Source organism: Cricetulus griseus, chromosome 4, assembly GCF_003668045.3.
Source record: "Cricetulus griseus strain 17A/GY chromosome 4, alternate assembly CriGri-PICRH-1.0, whole genome shotgun sequence".
Classification (NCBI taxonomy): Eukaryota; Metazoa; Chordata; class Mammalia; order Rodentia; family Cricetidae; genus Cricetulus; species Cricetulus griseus.
The window spans coordinates 41,324,801-41,351,005 of NC_048597.1; the positions used below are offsets into that span (position 1 = coordinate 41,324,801).

The window sequence follows — 26,205 nt, forward strand, 5'->3', positions numbered from 1 at the left end:
TTCACATGCTTAGCAAATACATAATAAAGCTGTAGCTACATCCTGCCTACTTGCACTCTTCTTTTCATAGCATCATTGAGATGACAATTCCTGTCCCCTGCCTGCTATCAATCATCACTCAACTGCTCGTGTCCTTTCTTACTGACCTTTGCTCCCTATTCAAATACTCTCATGGTACTGTTTTATATATATTTGCATTACTCTCAGAAGGTAGGAAGATGACTTCATTGGTATCCTAAGGGTCTTTGAAGCATCCAGAAATGTAAACTTATGAATGTAAACTTTAAAGCAAACATTTAAAAAAATAAAGGAAGAAAAGAAAGTTTATAAACCATAAAGGAAGGAAGTACTCTTTACATGTCAGGAGAATCCCCAATGCTTATACCATCCTGTTTATGGATTTGCAAAGTGTATGTTATAATACAAAACTCTCAAGTCAACTGCATATATATGGATAGAAAAATTTCTCAAAAAAAGCCACATGCATGTGCTTAAAAATGGCCTTAGAAGTCAGGCAGTAACACACGCCTTTAATCCCAGCACTCAGGAGGCAGAGGCAGGCAGATCTCTGTGAGTTTGAGGCCAGTCTGGTCTACAGAGTGAGTTCCAGGATAGACTTCAAAGCTACAAGAAACTCTGTCTTTAAAAACGAAAATAAATAAATAAATAAATAAATAAATAAATAAGTAAATACAAAAGGATATCAAAACTGGGGCTGAAACATGAGCAGGAATGTTTTGGGAAAGAAAGGACAAGTTATTTAAACTACCTAGACAGTATGTAAAGAAGAAAAAAACTGAAAGCAGAAAATTATTCAAGTGAGCTCTAGGAAAGGTGTTTGGAAAAATGGCTGAGAAAATCTGCAAAGGCTTCCTTGAATGTCATGCTGAACAGTTTAGACTTGACAAGAGAAGGTTCAACTCAGGTTTATTTCAACGTTAAGAAGGATAACATTTGACAGCAGCATGAAAGGGGGATTGAGGGTAAGAAGGGGAGAAGAGAGATCCATTAGAACCAACTGAAACAGTCCAGGTAGATGACAGTAGAAAGAAGGCCTTAAAAAGTGGCATTAAAAATCAAAGCAGCAAAATCAACAGAAGTCAGATGTGGGAGGTGAGGGAGATAAAAAAGGAAAAATGAAAATTGGAAGCTAAAATAGTCTGTGGAACTAGCTGGTTGTAGATTAATTATATGGAAAAGAGGCTGAAGATTTATGGGAGTTATCCTTTCAGGGTTTCCGTCTAAGCATTAAAAGCGCCAGTGGTACAGTGAAGTGGCCATGTCCAGTAGATCCCAGGATGTATGACTTCAGATTTCAGAGGAAAGGTCAGAGCTATAAAGACTTGGGAATCAGCAGGAACATGGATGGTAGTTGAGATTGTCAGCATAGAGAAGATTGACCACGTAGGGTCCTTGTAAAGCAAACAGCGGAGAACAAAAGCTTGGCAATTTTAATATTCATGGAGATAATAATCAAAGAGAGTTAAGTCAAGGGACAGAAAGAAGTGAAAGAAGCAGACAAAAACAAGCCACCATGTTAATATAGCACACTACAAGTCAGGGTGAGAGACACTAACCCGGATGTTAAACACTGAAAAAACCAAACTAGGACTCAAAAGTAGCTGCTTTCTACCCAATGGATGGGTGGGACCACATGGAACTGCACCCAGGATATGATGAGAAGGCCACAGTTGTGAGCCTTTAAATAAACCTCAGTCAGAAAGAAGAGAGAAAAGTCCAACAAGTGTTGAGGTGAGGACAAGGGCAAGGATTTTTGGATCTTCTCAGGGTTTGGCTTTCTTTTTTATTATGAGGTAAAACTTGACAATGACAGTAAGCGAAAGGGAAGAAATCAACGGCAAGGGCAAGATCTTGACTGTAAGACTGAGGAATAAAGTCTGGGAACAGGTCTGCAAGGGAGTGGTTATGAAGAGGGATAGAGAGGATGACATGCCCTTGGGAAAGTGACCTACTTGAAAGAGGGGGGCAAGAAGACTGTCTCTGAAGCAAGGTTTAGTAGTGTTGTAAGGGAAGCTGGGAGGTGAACACTACCCTGCCATTTTCCACAGAGGAATAAGAAGTGAATTAGCAGCTTGGAGTGGTGTTCACCAATGGGTTGAGAAGCCCCAGTGGCTACTGAGGCAACTGATGCATCCATGATGAAAGACATGGGAGACAGAATGGTACCCTACAACTCTGCCCTTAGAACCAGCCCCTGGCAGGAAAAACTTGGGTCTGAGACTAAAATTAAGTTAGGACAGGAGAAGGGCAGAGTCCAAGTTCTCCTTGGTAGATGCTAAAATAAAGGTCAGGGGTTCAGTGGAGACTTAATTCCGTCTTACTCAAAGCAACCCTGCCCTGTACACTGGCTTTAAAGTGTCTTCATAAGAATCGAAATAGTCAATCTAGAGTCACAGGGGTTAGGGCAGTTTAAAGTTGGTATTAACATGCTGAAGTCTGACTTTATCACGACCTGAAGTTCACCAAGTGCCACGGAAAGATAAACATTGTTTCCTTTCCATAAGCTACAAAGTAAGTTGTTACTAAGTTACACACAAATTTGAAATTTGAAATATGTCTCTATCTATGCCTTTAAGAGTCTTGTAGAGAATTTAGTGGAGTGCAGTATAAGCTCACACTTGCTGAAAATGAAAAAATTATTTTTTTTTCTGCACATGAATTCTCTTGAACTACCCACCCCCTACACAGTCTTGTTCTGAACAGACTCTAAACCTTATGCAGAGCTCCATGGGTGTGGAATGAAATATTCCAGAGAAGGGTGGAGCCTCTCATTGCAATTTCAACTCCTTGTAGCCAACCACAAAGAGGGAAACTCCACATCTGGAGTCTGTCTAAGACACTAGTTCTCAAACTGTGGATTTCGACCCTGGGGGGGGGGCACTTATCACATATCTGCATATCAGATATTTGCATTATGATTAATAACAGTAGCAAAATTACAGTTGTGAAGTAGCAATGAAAATAATTTTATGTGTGCGTGTTGGGGGTGGGGGGACATCCCAGTATGAGAAACTGTATTAAAGGGTTGCAGCGTTAGGAAGGTTGGTCTAGGGAAATAAGAATCATATTTGCTGGGTGCTCTGTCCCCTATTTTTGCACTACAATGAGTTTAGCAAAATTGAATTTACAATATTGTTCTTTTTCCAATGAGTAACTGCACTCATATGCAAAGTAAAAGTAACTTTATAATCGAGTATGCTTTATATTAGACTGAAGACACAAGCTATAAAAATGTAGACTTTTATATTTTATCTTGACAGCAAAAACCTCAAAGACAGGTAAAAAGGTTCTCTACAAATGCTAGCACGGAAAGAACATTGCTGAAATGGAAACACGAATTGTGGTGATTTTTGTATTTAGAACATGTATCAACAGAGGGGGTAGATAGCTTTTTTTTGCCTTTAGGACATGACCTTCCAAACTTTTATTAGCACTTTACTGATGAAGTTAAGCTATCTGCCAAAACCCAGATGACAGCAGAAGTGTCCCACTGTAGACACTGAATGCAGTGCACAAGCATGTTGCTCCCGACTGCTGCTGCAGCTCCATAGACAAGGGCACATACAGAGGCATTTATTCCTTTAAAATGGCAACTTGTGCTTTAAAACCATCTATTCTTCATGAGAAGAAGAAAACATTTTTACGTGAGCAGCTACATGCCTGCTATATTTAGGTAATAAAACATTTTTAACTCAATCATGTGCATGCCTGACTTTTAAAAGTCACGTTGAACAAAGAAAAATCATTCAACCATCGGGAGAAAAAAAATCATTGGTTCATATATATGACTGACATTATTTAAGGCTGCATTTACTAGTTAGTGACTACCTGGAAACTGCCATACTCTTAAAGAAAGTGTAATTGGACATACGGGCGGGGGGGGGGGGAGGAATACAGACATTCCTTCCATATCTTGTAAACCATTACAGAGGGCTGCATTTGGTTTTAATTGGCTGGGGGGTGTTAGAAGTCCCCACACACTCCCCTTTTACCACAGAGGTCACTGAAACTGTAGAGAGTACAATGACATGGCCCCTGGCTACCTGTTTCATTATAAATGAAATTGAAAATGAAAGCAACTTCAGCAGAAATGAATGTTAAAAACCCATGACTTTCATACTCACTCTAGTGTCTAAACCTAGTCTCCCTGTCCCTTGATAACTGCTTGTGTTCTCAGACTGCTAGCATGTTTTCATACATGTTCTTTGAAACATACATATGATATACACACAAAAGTTCATTTTATCTCAGACAAACATTCATTTCCTGATTTACATATGTCTAACAACTCAAGTATAATGCCTGCATTTTGGGCTGATTTTTTTTTTTTTTTGCTAGTTAATAACAAGTACAATAAGATAGTGCAAGTTCTGAATTTTACAACTCCTTGTGGATTCAAATGTGTTAGCACTGTGCAAAATGAGCATTAATTAATGTGATCATAACTATTGCTAACAAAGGCCTAACATAATTCCTAGCACCAAAACCACCATTCAAACAGTTTTGTTTTTTAACCTACTTGAAAAATCGGGCTTTAAAAAAAAAAAAATCAGTATACGGTTTATATTTTTATTTTTCAGACAAACAAGCTTCAGCGTCCACGGTCTGAATTACTGGTGTTTTGTTACAAATTTATACCTGGCTCGATATGAAAGCTCTCTGATTATACAACAGGTATTTGAAAACAGTGTTATAATGATAGCGATGGCAACAAGCATAGTAAAGATGACTGAAATCGGAAAGCACCTAATTCCAACAATTCAGATAACACAGATCTTTATTATTATCAGCTACAACATGCAGGATGCTTGGGGAGGGGAAAGTGGTGAGCAGGGAATTAAGGGCATCTTGGAAATAGTTCCCAGACACGGGCCTTTATCAATGGCACACTGAGGTTAACCATCAGTTTAACGTTGAATTAATTCATTATCCTAAGTCAAATTTAACATTTGCTGTTATCCTTGCTTCAAGCCTGTTGTGATACTTACAAAAAAGTTCACAAAGGAATCTATGGATATGAAGCTTGACGGACAGTATATGGTCACAAAAATTCCTATCCTTTCCTCAGCTTTTTACAAAGGAGGCACACGTTAATAAACAGCAAACCACTTTACAAAAGATGGGGGGGGGGTGTATCTTTGGCTCTAAGGACCAGTCTGCTGCATATATGTTTTGATTCGTTATTACTGTCCTTAGATCACTGGCAACAGCTGAGTAAATTCTAAAAAAAAAATAATAATAATAAAAAAATAAAAATAAAAAAACAACGTTTCCCCAAAGGAGAAAAAAAAACTTTAATCTACAACAAGGAATATATTGAATATATTAAAGTGCTGGCGGGGGGGGGTGGAGGTGGCGGGGGTGTCAGGAGAAAGTGTTTCCAGGAAGCTTGTTTTTAGGATTCAAAACAACCACCACCAAAATACGCGGCCAGGAAGAAAAAAAAATCTTTAAAAAATGCTGGTTTGGAAATGAAACTTAGGTTCATCGCGTCCCCTCTGCTCCAGAGCTAACGCGGTAGGGCAAAAGCCTTTCTGGTCGACTTCACCAAAATGCGCACTTCATCACAAGAGGCCCGGCCCTCCCACTCCAGTCCTTCAGCCCCAAATGCTGCGTGGAAGCACCGAGAACGGAGAGGGGTACGAAAGGAGGGGGGGTCCCTGGCAGCTGCCCCCCTCGCTTTCTTTGCAGTTCAGCTTTGCACAGTTGCGGTTGTTCTCAGTCTTCCTACGTGTGCGCACTGGAGAGTGAGGAGCTTCAGCCCGCTCTCCCCCGGGGGGCGAAAAAGGGACCACGGAAGGCGAGAGGAGGGAGGAGGCAGGGGCGCCGATGCCCCGCGGGGCCCTCCCACGGTGGCGCTCGGGGTGCGCAGGGCCCGCGCATCCCGCCACCCTCTCTTCTCCTCTCCGCTCTTCTCCGGGCGCCGCCTGACCGGCGGGGGTGCAGCCCACACTCCTGCGGGGGCGCCCGGGTGCAGCGCACCAGCCCGAGAGCCTCCGGGATCCCCGAGCCACTCACCGCAGCAGCAGGAGCCCAGCAACAGCGCCGCCACCAAGGGCCACATCTCCCGCCGCCGCCGCCGCCACCGGGGGTCGCCGCCGCAGGTGTCTGGAGCCGCCGCCGCCGCCGCCGCCGCCGCCGCCTCCGCTGCCTTCAAGGGAACGACCGGCGAGCAGCGCCGCAGCAGTGACAGGCAGGAGCGGCCGCCTAGGCTGCCCGGGGAGCGCGCGTGCGCATGCCCGCCGCCCCGAGCCCGCTCCCACACCCGGCGAGCGAGCGAGCGAGCGAGCGCGCGAACGAGCCGCGCACGCGCACTCCGCCCCTCCTGGCCGCCTCTGCTCGTTGACGTGACGCCAGCCTCACACCCAGGCTCTGGGCAGGCTCCGGCGGAGAGCGCCAAGACCCAGCCTGCTCCCGAGCTGAGCGACCTGGACTCCCTCTCTGCTCACAGCCCCCCTCGGCAGCTCCCTACCGGCTTCGTGTCCTGGGCCGGCCTGGAAGACGGAGCGTGGGACACACGCGCTCGCCCGGACTCACGGCACGCGCCCCTGTGCCCCCGGGCCGTCCCCTCTCGGCGGCCAGCTCACCCCGACCTCGGAGCCGCCCAGCCCCAGTCCCCCTCCTCTCCGGGTGTGGGCGCTGCTTCTGCTTTCACGGTGTTTCCCTCCCAAGGCACCGCCTCCTCTTCTGCGGTCCTGGAGCCCCCGGGCTGGGGCTGTGACCTGGTCCAGGCCCCCAAGGAGCTCTTTGGCTTCCGCTGGCCCTGCGCTCTCCCTGGCCTGACTTGTTCTAGAAGCGGTCCACGTCCGTTCCTCTTACTTTGTTGGTTAATGTTTTCATCTCCCATTCAGGGTTAGACAAACAAGTTCCATGCGTGATGAGTAGTTTAAAATGTGAAGAGCAGAACCATGAGAACCACGGGGGACTGAGGGGGAGGAGAGGGGCACGGGGGCGCAGACTCAATGACTGTGGCAGACAGGCCCGAATGTGAGTGGACAGATTCATGACACTACCAACAGTGTTGAGAACCTGGCGTATGTCTGCATCTTTGTGTAGACCTCTGCACTGTTTGGGTTCAGCTCTTGAACAGTGGGTTAAAAAAAAAAATTGTAGCTCTAATAGGGGGTCGGTGGGGGGCAGGGGAGGAGGAGAGGGAGAAGGAACTGGGATTGACATGTAAAACAAGCCTGCTTCTAATTTAAATTTAAAAAAGAAAAATGTAGCTCTAAGCCACACCCTTCATCCGGAAGCAAAAGTCATTTAACTATTTCACTTCTTCAAATATTCTACCAGAGACATCTTCTAACTATCCAGTGTGGCAGTAAAACAATTCACGATAAAAAAAAAAATGCCACTGTCTATGATGCTGTGACAGTGTGTCCTTATTTCATATTTTCCTAAGGAGTCACCCGCTCCTTCCAAATAGGGTGCCAATAACAAACTAAAGGATTCCACCACACTCGATCTTGAACAAAAATGTTTATTGAGGTTTCTGTAAGGGTTACTTCCGGTCCAGTATGATCTCAAAGCAACCACACCTGAAATTTTCACGGCAATATGGATGCCTTCCTCGTTCTTCTGTTCCCTTCCCCTAGTCTGTGTACTCTAGTACCTACTTAGTGTTGGCTGAGAGGTGCAGGAAGGGGTGGCTGGAATCTCAAGGGAAGGTTCAATGACCCTCCTCACATCCTCCTTCCATGAGGGAACATCCACAGTCAGTGGACCCTATCTCAAGAGTCACAAGTAGTCATGTCTGAAGAAGAGGATGGCTGTTATCTTCAGAGAATAGCACTCAACAACCATCCTTTAGTATATAACTTTTCTCTCTGTGTGTGAGAGAGAGAAAGAGTGGGGGAGAGAGGGAGGATAAGCATTTTTTCCATGTTATCAATTCCTTAAAACTAGAAAGTGTTCCCATCTTTCCATTAATCTGGGCAATGGAAATTATACAATAAGTATATAATAAATGTGTTGCTGTGACTTGAGGGTTAGAGTTATGATGGTAATGATTTGAATGGCAGCCTAGACGTCCTGAGGCTATCAAAGGAACTGGTTGATTCTAGTCTACGCATTGCTGATAAGGATACAAAACAATCATCACCCACCAGACTTTAAGCATTAGGGACATTGTGTATCAGAGAGCAGCTGCTTGGCTAGGAAAGGCTGTCAGCTGTCCCTGGAAGCAACTAACCGGGTAAAACTGAAGAGTGACTGGAAAGGGTTGTGCCCAACCTGCAGAGGTGGCGATCCAGTGATGCTCTGTGCTATGCTAGGAGATACTGGGGCCATGTGCTTACTTCTTTTTGCATAGAAATCAGAATGGGCTTAAACCAGGTGGATCAGAGCCACCTGGGTGAGAACCGTCTTCTCAGGCGTTTAAGATGGGACATATTAGGGTTGGGGTGGGAACTATCCCAGAAAAGATCCATAGCAACTTGCTCAGATTTGATAACTTGTCTCTGAAATAACTTTGAACTCCAGCTCCAGAATCTAAAGTCCTTGAAAGTTCTCCTCCAATTGATCCAAGCATTTATCCAGGCTTTGAGCTCAGCCTGGGAGGGAAAGGATGGTACACATTAGAAATTTTGAACATGGGTAACGCACATTAACTATATTAACTAAATGAGCCTCACACAAGCCTTGGAAAAGGTGTGATCATGTCGAGTTTAGATGAGGAAACAGGGAAAGAGGCACAATGGGCAGGTGTCCTGTAGTTACATTTTCTGGTGCTCTCTGTAGGTCTATCCTGTGCCCTTTTTCTTCAGTTTCTTTTAAACCAGACATTTGATTTCCCCTTTGTGTGCACAACAAATCATTTCTGACCTTATAGATGAGGAATGGGGAGCTTGGTTACAAGGTCAGAGAAGGGGCTATGATCAGAAATCTGGCTACCCCCAAGGCTGGTGGAATAGTCACAGCCTTCTTTCCCAATTGATAACTAGGCCCCCTTCTCGAACACTCTGTCTCAGCCACACATCTCCTTTCCTTTTCCTCTCTGCATTATATGCACCCCTGACGCTGGCTAAAATCTTGTGTGATATAGTAATATATCTATTGTTGCCTTTCATGTAACAAATTTCTTGGTCCATTTAGGTGAGGTGCACAGGCCCACGAGAGACACAGAGCTATCTCAGGTTCCCCTGAAGGCAAGGTGAAGACCCATGTGTGCCTAGCAAGACACTCATGTGTTTTGGGCAGGACAAGATGCAGTTTTTTGTTTTTTGTTTTTTGTTTTTTGTTTTTTTGTTTTTTCCCCAAATGGACATTCTAGGATCTCACAGAAGACCAAAGCCCTAGACAAGGCCAACATAAGTCAAATGGCCATCTCTTAGTTTCCATGTTGTTACCACTAAAATGATCTGCTAATGTGGCTGTCCTTTGCATGAGTACAAACTCATTCCTAGACAAAATGAGAGATCCTTTGGGTCATTTACACTGCCAGTCTCATTACCCAACCCATAGTTACTGCTCAAGGAATGCTCATTGAAAGAATGAAGGGGTGTTCATAAACATCTGTGAACCAATTTGTGCACTAAGTTTGTAGCCTACCTGGCCTCAGGCCTTCTTAACATCATCGAGTTCCTGCATTTGGCTCATTAGTTATCTATTTATCTGCTGTTTGCAGTTCGTGACTGTGTTCTCTTTCTTCTTAGTCTTGATGCTTCTGATTACTTATGTATGTGTGGATGATGCATGCTCATGCATGTAGGGGTGGAGTACACATGTCTGCGCCTGTGTGTAGAGACCAAGGAACAACCTGGGGTGTCATTTCTCAGAAACTATTTTTTAAAAAAGTTTATAGATGAGACATCCTCCCAGACATTCTGATTATTTTTTCAAATGATGATTGCTATATTTTTTAACATGTCTAGCTTGGAATTTGCTATGTAGGACAAACTGGCTGGTCAGTAAACTCCAGGGATCGACCTGTCTCCTCCTCCTCCTTCTCCTCCTCCTCCTTTCTCTCCTCCTCCTCTTCCTCCTCCATGTGAGAATTACAAGACATCATACAAAGGTCCTTGTACTCCCAGATAATCACTAGGAAAAACTGGGATGTTAAGCAAGCAGAGTTGTCTCTCCAAAGAAATCTATAATCTGTTTTCCACCCAGAAAACAGAATGGAGTTGGCCAGTAGCCTAGGTGGCTGCTGTGCTGTCTGTAGGGCCATGCCATACCTTGCTCCCTTAAGTTCCCACAAGCAGAACCGGAGGTGGCTAACAGACTAGGCGACCTCTGTGTTATATGTATGACTGAAACCACACCAGATCCTCCACCCAAGTCCTTAAGATAACACATGTAGCCTATCTATACAACTATCTTCATGGAAGAAGTGACATGTTCTTTGAAAAGAGTTTCTATGTAATTATGCCCCATTGTGCACATGGGATTGTGGTACACCAGGAAACTTTGTTCCAGGTTGTACTGTACTTAAGTATGCCAAAAATAAACTCCCAGTGTCAGTCTTTCAAAGTTTGGGCCAACACTGGCTACTGAGTCCTATTGAACCATACTTTCCGTTTGCCTCACACAGATGCTTACTCTGCCAGCTGTGACATTTGCAAAGACCCTCCCATATGTGTGTGTATTGTCTGTGACAGATGAACTTGCCATCATGAGTGAGGGAAAGCAGGCAAAAGGTAAAAGCTTCCTTCTTCCACGTCCTTCTATGTGGGCTGCCACCAGAAGGTATTGTCCAGATTTAGGGTGGATCTTTTTAGCTCATAAAGTGCAATCAAGAAAATCCCTGATGACATTCTCAGCTGCTTGAGTTTTAGGTGATTCCAGATGTAGTCAAGTTGACAACCAAGATTAGACATCAGATGATGATTCTGGAGATTGGATTTGGGTCCTCATGTTTGCAAGTACTATAGTGACGGCTCTCCCCACAACTCATCTGATCTTTTCAAAGGAGGATTGCATTTTTAACAGCCCGGCCAATGTCATCCCAGCTCATTTCCTCTCTATGATCAGGCATTTTACACTAGCAACACTGGATCATTCTTGTACTTCCTAGTTTCTGTGCTCCACTCAGGTTGCTCCCTCTACTTGTGTGTTCTTCCTATGTTTTCTTCTCTCCTCATGCAATGGATTCCAAACCATCCTTCAAGGCTGGGATTAAACATTGCCTTCAAGAAGTCTTTCTTCTTTACAGATGCAATTACTTGTCCCAACTCTTCATTCACTTTGTCAATAAATATTTATTTCTATATGTGTGTCTCATCTTCCACCATATGAGTTCAGAAGAGTTTGTCCTAGGTATATTTGTATGTCTGTAGTAGGCAGCGTTATGCAGAGAGGCAGACCTGACTGGCTCCGTCATATACTTATACCTTGGTATTTGTGGAAAATTGGTTACAGGATTTCAAAACCTATGGATTCTCGGGTCCTTTATATAAAATGATGTATTAGTCAAGGTTGTCTAAAGGGACAGAACCAACAGGATAAATACATTCCAAAAAGAGATTTATTAGAATGACTCACATGATAGGAACAGGGTAGCCAAAAATGCATGTATGAACTATATGGAAATATAACATTTATGATGATTCATCTGAACTGGATCTGCAATCAGCTAGAAACCCACCTCTCAGAAGATCTGTAAGGGCATTTCTAAGAAGGGTTGACTACGGAAGGAGGACCCTCCTATAGAGTGGGGAGCACCTTTGGACTACAGCCCAGTTATAGACAGATCACAGGAAAAAACAGTGGTGCTTTGCCTGCCTGCTTTTGCTCCTTGCTGGTGAATGCATCTACTGTTAACTACTGCTGCTGCTGCTGCCATCCTTCACTTCATCAGAACCCACTTCCTTGGTCTTCCAAAATGGACTATAAACCAGAAGCTCTCCAGGAATCCTCAAGGCTTTCAGTGCCAGATTGGGGCTCTTAAAACATGCAACCTTGTAGACTGCTCAGCAACAGGTTTCTCAACACAAATGATGTGTTTGCATGTAACTTATTTGATAATCTCTAGATTGGTTATAATAGTAAATACAATGTATGTAGCATGTAAATTGATGTTATACTGTATTCTTTAGAAAAGTAATGGGAAGAAAAATGTCTGTACCTATTTGCAAAATCACAATATCTTTTCCTGAATGTTTTCCACACAATGTTGATTGAATGTGTGAATGCAGAGCCATGGACACATAGAGACACAGAAACCTTTTCTCTTCCTTTTTGTTGGATTTTGGTTCCCAGCTGATGTCCACTCTATCTACCAACCTGCATGTCAGTCTCTTCTAAAAAGGGAAACTAGTAAGAGCAGAAGAAGATTCAGCACAAGGCCATAGGACAGGGAGCGGTCCCTCCTGCCACAAAGGTTGTGGTCTATCTTCTTTCATTTCCCTCTGCACAACAGACACTGGCAGATGTTTGATTCTTCCTTGGCTATAGCAGTGTAATGATTCATACTCCTTCCTATGCTCTTCCTGATGCTGGTACTCTTCATGCAGGGAGTCCATAGTTGTACAAGTGTGAAATCACTGGAGAGAGTCATCTTCCGGGTAGATTTAAGATCCAAGGGCACACAGGCTTTGAGAGCTGATAGCATCTGTGGTCTAGAATCCCTTTGGCATCTAACTCTACACTTTGAAGGTAGATAACATACATGTAGATGATGTATACAAGAGTATCTTTCCATTACTGTTGTAGCAAAGAGCAATGAACTTAGGGATTTTAAATTGCACATTATCTGGAAGTTCCATGGAACAGAACCCCAAAGGACTCAGCTTGTCTCACTGCTTGAGTCTCACAAGGCTGAAATCCAGGCCTTGGCTGAGCTGCTGGCCCTTCTGGAGACTCCGTGGAAAAATCTGTTTCCAGTTTTACCTAGGTGACAGGCAGGCTTCAGCATGTGTGGGATCGGGGTTCCTGCTGCCTTGTTTACTGCTGCCTGGAGTTCTTCCATCTCTAAACATCTCAGAACTCACACTGTACACTTATTCCTTAGGGTCTCCTATTGTCTCTGTCTCCCTTCTTCTTCCCAGGTCTTTAATTCCTAAGCTCACTTTCTTCCTTTTCCTTTTAAGTCCTCAAATGATTGGAAGGAGCCCACTTGGTAATCTAAGATAATCTCCCTTTTGTAAGATCTGTAAGCTCCATCTCATCCACATGGCCTCTTTTTCTTTACCAGATAACACATTCATATATTCCTGTGGATTTGGGCTTAGAATTCTTTGCAGGAACATTATTATGCTCATTATAGATAGGTTCTTTTTCATTTATGTCCCAAATTAATTCTCACAATATCCCTTCCCCGAAAAGAGCATAGTTACACCCACTGGTTGTAAACAGAAAGTGAGGTGCTGGGAGTTTTGTATCCCAGCTAGTAACTGGTCCAGCTGGCCTTTGAATCCTGCCCCAGAGCTTAGATCCTGTCTCAGTCAGAGCGAGAGAAGAGTGAAATCCAGGGATCTACAGGCCTGACAGTGGTTTTACCTCTTTTGCTTCAATGGTGCTACTTCTCAGCAAGGTTGTCACTGTCCACTGGGGATGCGCAATCACCTCTGACGTACATCGTTCGTGTGTTTTCTGTGTCCCAGCAGAAAACAGATGGCATGCTTCAATGAAGTTACTGAGAGATTAATAACAGGACTGTTGACAGGGCCGTGGGTAGAGTTACAGAACACCAAGAAGACAGGCAAGTCACCTTTGTAGGCACCAGCTGTCGCACCCTCGCTGTGGAGGGACACAGGGAAGAAATAGTCAGTAGACATCGGAGAAAATGTAGAAACTGCAGACAGGCTGTATGGCAGGCACCATGACCTTCACAGCAGACAGAGCCAGCCTGGCTCTGCAGAGGAAGGGTTGCAACAAAGACTTCTTTCTCGGTCCCCAATTCCCATTACTGGCAAGTCTCAAACAGAAACCAGAGAGGTTTCTGCAGGTGAAATTCATCAAGTTTAGCTTTGTTGGTCCAGGGTACAGGACAGAGGGATACAGCAAAGGCTTGAAGGAAGCCATCAGCTCTGTAGGATCACCCCACAGTAGCAACTCCTTTGGCACTGGCGAAGACACAGCCTCACTGTCGCAAGGATGTTGGTTCCTATGGCTGGCAAAACAAATTACCCCAAAGGAGAGGTATAAGGCCAGAGTTCATTGTGTGGAGTTCTGGCAGCTAGAGGTCCAGACTCAAGGTGTTGGCTGGACCCTGATGCCCTGAGAGCTGGAGAGGAACCCTCCCCCCTTTGCTTCTTAGTAGCCCTGTCTCTGCTCCTGTCTGTGCATGCCCTTTGTCTCCATGTCCTCTCTTCCTCACATCAGGGCAGGAGTCACTGGTTTTAAGATCACTCTAATTCCGCTATCACCTTAAAACCCTTAACCATATACAGTTGCAAAGGGCCAAGTTAAGCCATAGTCTAAGGTTCTAGGTGGACATGAACTTGCACAGTAGTTAATCATAGCTAGTGAAATGCGTTATTTCTGAACAGAAGCTTCGGTCCCAATGTGCACCTCTGCCACGACAATCAGCAAGACACCGAGGACTGATGCAACTTCAGGCTGGGTCCTGGAGTGAGGATGAATCAGAAGATGGAACCCAGCTGACCTGTCAAGGAAGCACAAGAATATAAATAAACATGTCATCTTTCCTGACAGATGTCTCATGCAATGTTCAACCGCAGTCCTGCTCTTCAGAGATATCCCCAGTTGAATATAATTCGCTGCTTCCTTCTTTTTACACATAAAATCCTCAATGGACCCAAACCAAGGCACCTTTTTAGTTTACTCAGGCAAGCTCTTCTTCTAAGGCTAAGATATAGAAAAACTCTGACTTTAGAGACTGCTGAGGGTCAAGTTCTCCAGGACAAGCAGCATGGATGTTGTTTTAGTTACTTTTCTTCTCCCAAGAAGAGACACCATGACTATGGTGACTTGAAAGAAAATGGCCCCCAAAGGGAGTGGCACTATTAGGAGGTGTGGCCTTGTTGGAGTAGGTGTGGTCTTGTTGAAGGAAATTTGCCACTGTAGAGGTGGCATACATGCTCAAGCAATGCCTAGTGAAACAGGCTACTTTCACTCATCTGTGAGTCAAGATCTAGAACTATCAGCTCCTTCTCTAGCACCCTGTCAGCCTGCATGCTGCCTTGCTTCCCACTCTGAAGAGAACAGAACAAACCTCTGAACTGTAATCGAATCACCACAATTAAATGTTTTCCTTTATAAGAGTTGCTGTAATCATGGTGTCTCTTCATAGCAATAGAAACCCTAACTAAGACAGGGACTAAGGCAACTTATAATAAAAGGTTTGTTGGGAGCTTACAGTTTCAGGGAGTTAGTCCTCAGCCTTCATGGTGGGGGCCGTGATAGCAGGCAGGTAGGCATTGCTCTGCAACAGTAACTGGGTGCTTGAATCTTATCTGAGAGTTGGAGGCAGATGGGAGGTGACTAACTGGGGATGGCATGGGCTATTGAAACCTCAAAGCTATCGCCAGTGACACACATCCTCCAACAAGTCCACATCTCCTATTCCTTTCCAAATAGTTCCACTAACTTGGGACCAAATATTCAAACATATGAGCACTTAAGGGTCACAGTCATTCAAACCATCCCAAGTGCTCTTTGTAATTGACTAGAGAGTAGTTGGCTACATTTTGGACTGATATTCCCATTTCCAGTTTCTGCTGAATTCTTACATCAGAAGATAGGAAGGTCAGTAGAGGACTCTCTTTCCTGTCTACCTCAAGGCTTTCTGGGTGTGTCCCTCTTGCCCTGCTGCGTTCACTTGTGCAAAAACTATCACAAACAGCACCTCACTAAGGTCACTCACCTGTGAGTTCTCTGGGTACATCTACTGATGGATTGATTCCGTCTCTAACTCTGGGCCAGTGGCTGTGGGCCACACAGATCTGTCAGACAGTCACTGTGAATGCAAAGTGGATGAACTGGGACCACACTTGCTGATGAGACTTCTACAGATTTAGAAGTAGAAGAAAGGTTGGTGGGCCCACGTCTCTCTAACCTTTCTTATCTGTATTAAACGGGACATGGGCTTGGCGGCCCCACATGCCAGCTGCTACTGCAGAAGATAAAATGATCCCCTCTCTGCACCCACCACAGCTTCCTAACCACAGTGGTCAGTCACAGACAGTGTGATGTGAGAATGTGGTTCCCCAGGGTGGCACCTGTATCAATGGCCACCCTGAGAGTTTTCTAGAAATGCCATTCCTGGGCTGCACCCAGCCTTCTAAGTGAGACACCCGGGGCGGTAAGGCAGCAGTCTCAGTTTCCGTGCAACCATGGGATTCTACATCCAAACTTGTGACTATCTCTGGCCTAGAGCAGAACCTCAGAAGGCAGACATCATGCGTTCAGAGGGATACAAAGTGCTCAAATGTACTCAGGAAAGCCCTGTAGTGGGGGGCGGGGGCAGAACCTCAGCTCTTTTTGTCTTCTGAGTATTTTGTACTTTTGGCAGGCTGTGGATGCCAGTTGACCTTTTGCAGAACTAGATGAAACACGTTAGCCACAAGTGAGGCCACGCTGTGGACAGCTGGGCCTCCAACATCTCATGCTGAAGGAGTGGCTTCCATGTCTGTTCTCACAGAAACCAACATGCACTTCCAAGGGGCATGAAGAATCCTTGTGATTTCTCTGTAGTCAGTTTAGACTCAGTTTGGGAGGCGGGGTTTTCCGTAGTTACAAGGTACCTTTTGGTGTGTTCATCAAGAAACGGAGTGTCTGAAATCTGCACTGATGTCTCTTGAATTTCCAGTAGAAGATGACACTTGGAAAGCTTTTATAGGCAGCACCCATGTCCAAAGAATGAAATAAATGAAAGCCAGGATCCCTCGGAGGAAGGGCAGATCAATACCCATTCCATCTGGTGGCAAACTCAGAAGCCTGTGTGGCGCTGTGGGGATGAGAATGGAAGAAAGATATACTCTCCTATAATTGGAAAGGAAACTTGCTCGTTCTTAACAATCATGGGGGGCCTACCACCTGGAGCTGGTTCTGAGAAACTAGGCAAAATTTTTGGCCTAACCTGCCTGTCTTGGAAAGTTTGGGAGCATTCTAGACAGGTCAAGTGTAAGTACTGGTCCCCTAGAGATGGAGTAAGACACTGTGCTTGCGTGTGGATAAATCCCTCTTCTTTGTTCAGGAGACTCTCTTGTCTGACATTGTTTGAGGAGTATGCTTACCATTTGTGATCCAATATCTGACCCTCTGTCCAACCAGTCTTTCTTTCTTTTTTGACTGAACCTGTGTTTATACACTTTTCTGTTTCTCTCCCAAGAAGTGTTTTGTGCCAGCAGGATTGAAAGCTAGATGAAAAGCTATCAAAGCTCTAATGGGAAGAATCAATAGTACTATATGTAAGTGCATACATATATCACAAACGACAGGCTTATTTCTAGTCAAGTTAAGATGTTCCCAGCACCTCTAATTGGCTCCCTGCCTAGCAGTGGCATGCATGCTCTGAGGAATATACATGGCTGGGCTCAACTTACCGAGGTAAGGTATGAGCTGTGATTTGATTTTTCTTCGGGGACCTTTCTGTGGCTGCCCTAGCTGGCCCAGGCCTAGGGACTGCTGAGACTCCCCCCCCCCCACCATCACTTACCCCTTTGCATTCAGGCACTAAAAGTTGTTTAAATGCAAATTATTTTCTAGGCAGTAGAGACATTATTATTCATTAATATTTGGCTTCTAATGAGTTTATCAGCTTAGAAGAGAATGTGCTAGGGTCTTTAGGTAATAGAAACTAAGGAGATATGTTTTAATAATGACGGGTGGAAGCTTATAGAGTAAGTTCTAAAGCATTGCAGAAACATATCCAGAGACTCATGGCATGGCACGAGACATTGGTGACCAGGAGAGAAGTAAGATGAAGGAAGCAAGTGTGAAGATGGACATCAAAATGCCTTCACAAATCTATAGGTTGTTTATGCCTGGCATTCCTAGCATTTGGGGCAAGACCATTACAGAACTTTTGTTGGGATGTGGATAAATGCTACCTGGAATGTGGCATCATTGCCTCCCAGAACTAGCTCCCAGGTCCTATGGGTGTATTGGAGAAACAAAACAGACAAAAAAAAGATGCCTTTGTAATGTTTCCTGAGGTCCATTAAAGCAGAAGGGGAAAAAAAAAATGCAAGGCTCTGTGTGAAGGATGCAGACACACCTGGCTTATTTGAGGAAGATTAGGTTTGGGAGAATGGCGGTCAGCATGAAATCAAGTAGATCAGAGTGAAGAAAAATGAGAAGAGTAGGTCAAGGAGAAATGGAAACTCCAGATCACACAGGACCTTCCTAGTCTTTAGACTTTACCTCTTACCCTAATGAGGCGTTTTGAGGCCAACAGTGGCCATCTTCTAACTTGCACAACAGTTAGAAGTCTGGAATAGTTGTTCGTGCCTGTAATATTAGTATTTAAGAGGTAGATACAGGAGGATCAGGGGGCAGCCTCAGCTACATAGAAAATATGAGGCTATCCTAGGATACACGAGACACTGTTTAAAAATACTAAAAACCTATTGCACATGTTAGAAAACTCAGCAAAGAGACAGAGATGGTAAATATTTTCAGTTAGGATGTCTCTTCAGTGTATTGAATCTTCTGTTTTTGCACTAACAAAGTCATCTAATGAATGTGGCCACGGACCAATAAAATGTCAGTCACCAAAACAGGTAGCTATTATATTTGGCACTTACTGACCTTGTGCCACTGCAATGGTACAAAGGAAAAATTTATTATTTTATAAGATTACTTAAGACACATATGCAATACATATAGATGCATATGTTATATATGTATATAAATTAATTGGAGTTACCTACACAGACAGATAATATGCCCCAGGAGCAATAGATTATTTAACAAAAATTCCACTGCCAGGCAAGAGATAAAGTTCTTTAAATTGTTGGTCAGAGGGCCAAGAGGCCCACAAAAAGATGTAAGCTATTGCCATTGCTCTTGGCTGCCTCCCAAAGCCTGATGGTGAGATCCTATTGATGAAGACACATCACAATCACAGACTTGGAGACTTTAAACTAGTATTGACCAGGAAGTCTCCTCTCTAAGGGCTAGCTCTCATAGTGTTGGAAACTGTTATGACAACCGTCAAAGGAGAAAAGGTATCAGCAGTCCTATGCAGCTGCAAATCCTAAGAACCACAATAATGACAAGTCCCGCAACTTATTACCCACAGTACAATAGTGGTACTTACATCTTATGTAACCAACTGATCTCTCATTGGACTTAAAACTAATTCAATGAAAGGGAACTCAGGCTTGGCACTGTAAGCCTAGTCAAGAACCTATGGCTGGAGAGGTCATAGACCCTACAGGAGAACTACCATTTTGCTAAACTAAATACGATTTCCAATTGCCTTCTAAATACTTATCCTTTTATCTATACATTGATGCAGCTCTTACCCTTCATCAAGAAACTTCTTTCGGCAGCAGATGAGGACTATTGCAGAGCTCTTTAACTGGTCAAAATGACCCTGGGGTGCCCAGCCCCAACTGATAACATTCGCAATACAATTCCTACACCTAAGACTCGGGGGAAAATCATGAAGAAAATGGTGAAAAGATTGCAAAAGCCAAAGGACAGGACAAATGCTGGTGTGATAGTGTCTTGTGGACGTAACAAGAATATTGCACCCATGAACTCTCAACGATATAGGTGTCACACAAATACCTGCATAAGACTATATCAATTGATATACCAACATAATGAGGGGAAAGGTCACAAGTCTCCTACATTGTGTATGTGGGGGTTTTATCTCTGACACCTTCATGAGCAGCAGAGTGATGAGCTGCAGGAGGCAAGAAGGCATTTGACACAACACAACTCTGTAGCCAGTGTTGATCCAAACTTCAGGAGTCTGACCCCAAGTTGTTTATTTTAGGCACTTTTAAACACATCACCATCTGCTGAAAACTAATCTTGTGATAATTAACTCAATCCCATGTGTATAGCAAAGCCTATGTAAGTCTCCTGGAGTAACAAAGTATTGTAAATACATGGTAAAACTTTTATTTAGACATGGAGAGTCTTTGTAAAATACCCGTGACATCTTCCATAAAGATGGGTTCAATATATTGAATGAGAAAATTAAGTTTATATAATTAGGGTCTGGAAGAGGATCTCCAGCCACACAGCTTGCACAAAGGTCACCCACCAGGCTAGAAGTCTTGTCATCTCCAGACCTCTGGGCAGAAAACAGGTTTTGCATCCTTTCCCTAGAAGGAACCCTGTGTACTTGACAGTCCGGGTTTCCTAGTGTATGTGTGCAAGCACAAAAACCTCTGTGTTCCATATACCACAGGAAAAAATACAAGCAGTCAATGGCTGCTGAGAGAGGGCAATCAGTTTTCTTCAGGAATGAGCCCTCTGAGAGGCTGCCCAAGTCTAAGGTTAGCTCTTTTTTTTTTTAAAAAAAGATGAAATATATGACTGCAGCTGTAGCAGAGGAGATAATAAGCAGGGGCCAAGTCCTGCCTGTTAAAAGGAGAACCTATAGCATTTGCTGTCAGACCAAGTGTGAGGTAGAAGAGAAACTCAGGAGGTGAATGTCCTTCTGTGGTATTTGGCCCTGAGTGGAGGTAGAGTCTGCTCTGCTGGGCTGAGGAAAACAAGGAAGGGACATAATCAGGATAAGAGCTACTAGAAATCAACTTGAGTCCTGAGAATTTAAGATGCCTCTAAGATAAAGGAATTGGGCTGGGTGTTCCCGGACTCCCCTCTGGTTCTCATATTCTCTGATCACATGGCTGTGAGACAGTAACGCCCTGCTGTTTAGAAAGACCTTGCACACAGTCTTACTTTGTCTTTCCCAAAAGCAGTTGGTGGTTATGCTGACTAGAGAAAGGGGAAGGAGATGGAAATTTCACTTCCTTCCGCCATGCGGTCAAGATGAGCACACTTCAGATGCATTCACCTTCTTAAGGAGATCTTCCTTCTGAGCTGTGTGTGGATTCTGATAGCCTCCTTGCACCAGGAAGACACAGCAGGAAGTTTGCCAGAAGCTTCTCCAGACAATTTACATATTCTTCCTCTTTCCCACTCTCTTCTTTCCTCCCGAGAGCCATCTTCCCTCTGCCTTGATTCTTTGCACCCAAGCAGCCGCTGAGCCAATGGGCATAAGGCCCCCACCCGTCTCTGTGGGGCTGCTTGCAGCATAGAGCAGGCAAAACCACACTGGGCGTATGCTGATTGTAACATATTTAAAATATGAGCATTTATCGGAGGCAGCAGATGGAGGCAGCAGAGTGGAGCTCCCAGAACCGAGGGCAGGGAGTGTTTCATTCAAGTGTAAAGCTCGCACCATCTAGACTCAGCTGGCACCGGCTCATAAAACCAGTGAAGAGAAAGGAGGGTGGAAAAAGCCACCTTTGTGCTAGGTTCGGAAGGTCACAGCATTCCCTGACCTTGAGTCCTCCCTGCCTGAAAGACAGTATTCACTGCGAGTGGGGAAGCAAAACTTCCTGACTGATGTCCTTAATATAATATACTTTCTTAAAAACCTAATCAATTTAAGGAACATTCTGGAGCTCAAAGTAAATAGAAATAGAAATCACTTTACTTGAAGTACGTGTACGTTCATTCTCTGACAGCCATTTGTTGTGTGCTTACCCAAGAGCACTCTGAGACCAGGAATTAGGCAGGTCTCTTCATGGAGGTTCGTAAATATTGGATATGTCAGTGGATTTCAGCTTTGATTTCTTTTTGCCGTCCTCCTCACAGTTTACCCTAAAAGCATAAATATATTCAAAGCCTACTCTATTGACAATTTGAACTAAGAAGTATGTTTCAGTGGTGAACGTCCTCCGGGCTCAAGTACCAAACTCAATACATTAATGGTAAAAAGGGAGAGGGGGAAAAAAGATAATATTTTTAAAAAGTCTGCTTGAGAAAAGCGCTACGATTGTGCCATTCTGTTAGGCAAAGTCAATTTTAACAGTTGATCTCAGCTTTGCAGACGTGCTCAAAGTCACTTAAAAAAAAAAAAAAAAAAAAGCCAGTAGATTAGGCCAGAACTGTAAACCTCTGTGTGATGCTTGCCTTCCATTATGTTTTGAGAGGCTTTGAGAAGTGAAGTGAGTAAATCATGTATTTCCTCCCAGTGCCCTTTTATGAGATTCTGGAGGAACCTTCCTATCATTATATATGGAAGGCATGGATTCCATCCTCTGTAGCCCCCATCCTCCCATGCCACCCAATGCCCTAGTCAGAATTAATCACTCCTTCCCAATGGTACCACGAGGAAGGCATAATGTCACATTTAAATATACCACATTTTGTTCTTAGCTGATGCTCATGATGCATTGTGAATCTGTCAGGGGAAGTATAGCTTAGTGCCTGGCACACAATTGGTACTGAATTCATTGAATAAAATGCTGAAGACTGTAGAGAAATATGTAAGGTTATATGAGTAGATGGAAAGATTGATCATCCAATGTCCTTTTTAATCATAGTGTCTTCACATATAATAGATCTATTAAACAGGCTTCCTTTGGGGGTGGGTGATAATATCTCCAATCTACTCTCAAAGTTGTTCTGATTTCTGGTGTTGTGTTTGTTTTCCTTTTAGCATTTGTTTGACAATCTTATCATTTATTCAATTCAGATTGGGCGATTGCTTGGGAACAATAAGACAATTAGGAGACTTTCCTGCTGGGCAGGCACCTGTGCTTTCCAGTAGGCTGGACAGAGTGCTGGGTCAAGTGGGGCCCTGAGAACAAGTTGGAGAGGAAGAGCCAGGGTGGAGCCAGGACTGTGTAAGTTGAAGCTTTGAGGGAGATGCAGAATATCAGTGGAGGCAGAATGGCTCCCTTTGGACAGTTTGGACATTCTAGATGGCCTTACTGTGGTCACTTACAGGAGAACAAGTCTATCATCCAGTGGGTGAAGGCTGGAGATATATGTTCTTTGGTTTAATTCATATGTCCCTGAATCTAGCATGAGATGTAAACATAGCCCAGTCAGTCATATAGGTGAATAATGTAAGGATTCAGACATTATGCTGGCCTGTCCTTGTCATCTGGCTGAATGCACTCAGGCAGGACTCTGGTCTGCATGCAGGTGCAAAGGACCCCTTTAAAAGGAAGACCTCCGCCCACTTAGGCTCTCCCCACCCTTTCCTGTTGTTCCCCTGGTGCAGACAGGACATTTCCTGTCTCTCTCTTCTGTCCTCTCTCTCTGTGTCTCTTTACGTGTTTTCTCTTTCCCTCCCCTCCCATTTCTTTTTTTTTTTCTTTCTTTTTTTTTTTTTTTTTTTTTTTTTTTTGGTTTTTCGAGACAGGGTTTCTCTGTGGCTTTGGAGGCTATCCTGGAACTAGCTCTTGTAGACCAGGCTGGTCTCGAACTCACAGAGATCTGCCTGCCTCTGCCTCCCGAGTGCTGGGATTAAAGGTGTGCGCCACCACCTCCTGGCTCCCCTCCCCTTTCTAATAAACTTCTCACTTAAGCTCTGTTTGCCTAGCATGTTTGTCCCCCACCTCGTCACCCTACCCTGCTATGGAATCCACCAAAATTCCCCACGTGCTTTATCATAACAAATAATATCTGGTTTGAACATTTTCACAGCCCAACACCTACCCAGGTCATGTATGCACACCTTTAGAAAACACTGCATTTTCTCGGAAAATGATTTCTTTGTGAATAAAAAGAATATTCTGTCCTGCTGTCTTTGGAACCTTGCCAGGAATTGTTCATCATCTTAAACATTTCCATAACTGTCACATTGTTTTTAGAATCTATGTCCCCAGCATAGTATATCAGAATTGGCCTCTGTTTGTAGCTGACAAACCTCGGTGCTTCTAGGGAAACATTTTTTTTTTACTTTGTTTTGTTATATCTTGTTTGTCTTTTTATTTTTTCTCCTCCTGTTTTGTTTTTCTAAAACAGGGCCTCCCTATGCAGCCCCAGCTGGTTCAGAACTGACTCTGTAGCCTTGACTAGCCTAGAACATGCCATCCTCCTGCATTCACCTTCAAAAGTCTTGGATTATGGGCTTGGGCTATCATGCCAGCATGGTACCCAATGGAATTTTATTTAATATGTTACTTGCCCTTTGCCCTTTTTCTCCCTCTTGTACTGTGTATGTGTGTGTGTGTGTGTGTGTGTGTGTGTGTGTGTGTGTGTGTGGTGTGTGTGTGTGTGTGCTTGCATGTGCAGAGGTCATAGGAAGGCAGAGGTTATTGTTCTTCAAGCATTTCACCTTATTCTTTGAAACTGGGACCCTCACTGAATATGAAGCCCACTACTTCAGCCAAACTGACTGCCAGCAAACCCAGAGTATCCTTCTGTGGCTGCCTTCTCAGTACTGGCACTACAGAGACACCACCACACCTGGATTTTATATGGTGCCAGGGATCCAGTTCAGGTCTTCATGCTTGTGCAGCAATGACATCCTCTCCTGAGCCATCTTCTCGGTTTGCTTTTGCCCATTTATTCAATGTAGTTAAATCACTATCTGATGGTTTAAAGTATGACTATAGATACTCATGTTACCTATAACTTTTCAAGATGGTAATGACAGGTTATATTAATTTTAACATTAAGAGAGTGAACTGGTTAACAAGGAGTCAGTAAGACAGGCACAGCTAGAGTAAAGAACATTCTAGGCAATCCTAAGTATTTCATATGTACAAGAATTGTCTAGTGACCTAGCTAAAATGCAGTTACTCATTTAGTGGTTCTTGCTGGAAGTCCAAGTATCTACTTTTTTTTTTAATCAAGACCCATTGTCATGCAATGGTGTTGGGGTGTAGGCAGACCGTAATCTGACGAGGAAAAAAATCACGTGCAAAGGCACAGAGGCTCTGAAGAGGTCTTCTCGGTAATTTAGCATAACTAGATAACTTAGTATCCAGGGCTATGTGGTAGGAGGTGAAGTTTGAAGAGATGGGGTCAGAGCACACAAGAATTTGCCCAACTTGTTTGGCCTTCATTTCACAACCAGTGATGCATCTAGAAGACTCTAGGACTGTGCCATGTTAGACCTCTGCCCCTTAGGACATGGCCCTGCTGGATGCATGATGTCCAGGGAAGATGCTTTTATAACTGTGTTGTCAAGAAATCATGAGTCCTCCAACCAAGGAACTCAGAGTAGAAGTAGAAGAAAGGGGAGGAGCACACTCTTCTGGAGTTAGATTTTCCAAATTCTGTGGTTGCCTGAGTGTGAGTGGAGAGACAGGGGTTATCAAGCTCAAGGACAAAGTTCAGGGACACTGATTTGCACACATGTAAAGTTAAGGTATCTGCTCTTTAAAAGAACAGGAGGCTAACCCATAGAACTAATATGAGAAGTTTTACTCAGATATTCTGATTTACCACGCTTGTGTAGAGGAGGAACAAGTGCAATCCCCAACCTGTGGCTGGCCAGCCCAGCACCAAGGATGAGAAGAAAACAAGTAGTAGCTATTAGAGAAGATGTGTTGCACACTATGATCACCTGGGTGTCAAAGATTAGCAAACAGATGGGTTGAGTTTCCTGCTTCCTAGGCTTAGTCTTTTTCCTCATTTTACACTGAAGCAACAACAACAACAACAACAGCAACAACAACAACAACAACACACACACACACACACACACACACACACACACACACACACACACACACACACACACACACACTGCTTTATACCTCTGCAGGCACTAATTGCTTTAGTTTAGAATCCTCCTGCTCAAATGTTCACATTCCAGTCTTGCCTAGCTTTCCTTCAAAACACTACCAGGGGTCTCCTGTCTTGAGGACTCATTCAAACCTCCTGACTTCCTGTCCTGCTCTCAGCTCTCTTTGCCTGTATCATCCAGCACTGTGTTTGCAGAGCTGTGTTTGTAGTTTCCCCATCTCTCTGTGTACTGTGAGCTCCTGAAGGGCACGGGTGTGTCTGGGTCTTCCATCGTTTCTGGCTCGGAAAGTCATAACATTTCCATGGACAACTTTTTACCAAAAGGGGTTTTGACACTGGGTTCCCTACTCCCTCCAAATGCTCTCACCATTAATATTATACTTAATTATTTAGATTTGATTTATTGGGAGTCAATACTTAATTTAAAAAACTAATTTCTCTTTAGGATTTTAATAAATAATAACATTAAACAACTATCAAGAACACATCAGAATGTAAAAACATTTAATTCTTCACATAATTAAATTTTAAATAAAATCTAATGGAAAAAAGTCCTTTCCACAAAACCCTTAGCTAAGTTTTCATTCTAATTCTTGTCCC

The 26,205-nt window shown here is 43.8% G+C and overlaps 1 protein-coding gene across 10 annotated transcripts in view; it reads right to left on the bottom strand.

Moving 5' to 3' along the window:
* Nucleotides 1–6,613, bottom strand: part of Cd47 (CD47 molecule) — a 60,023-nt gene extending 53,410 nt beyond the window's left edge. For 4 of the 10 annotated variants that reach the window (XM_027412541.2, XM_027412538.2, XM_027412539.2 and 1 more), the window contains exon 1: nucleotides 6,040–6,607. In XM_027412541.2, coding sequence (XP_027268342.1) covers nucleotides 6,040–6,085 — 46 coding nt within the window. In that variant the 5' untranslated portion in view covers nucleotides 6,086–6,607. Of the gene's footprint in view, nucleotides 1–6,039 lie in introns of all 10 variants that reach the window. The other 6 variants (XM_027412547.2, XM_027412542.2, XM_027412543.2 and 3 more) reach the window with 6 other exon arrangements.
* Nucleotides 6,614–26,205: the final 19,592 nt, after the last annotated feature.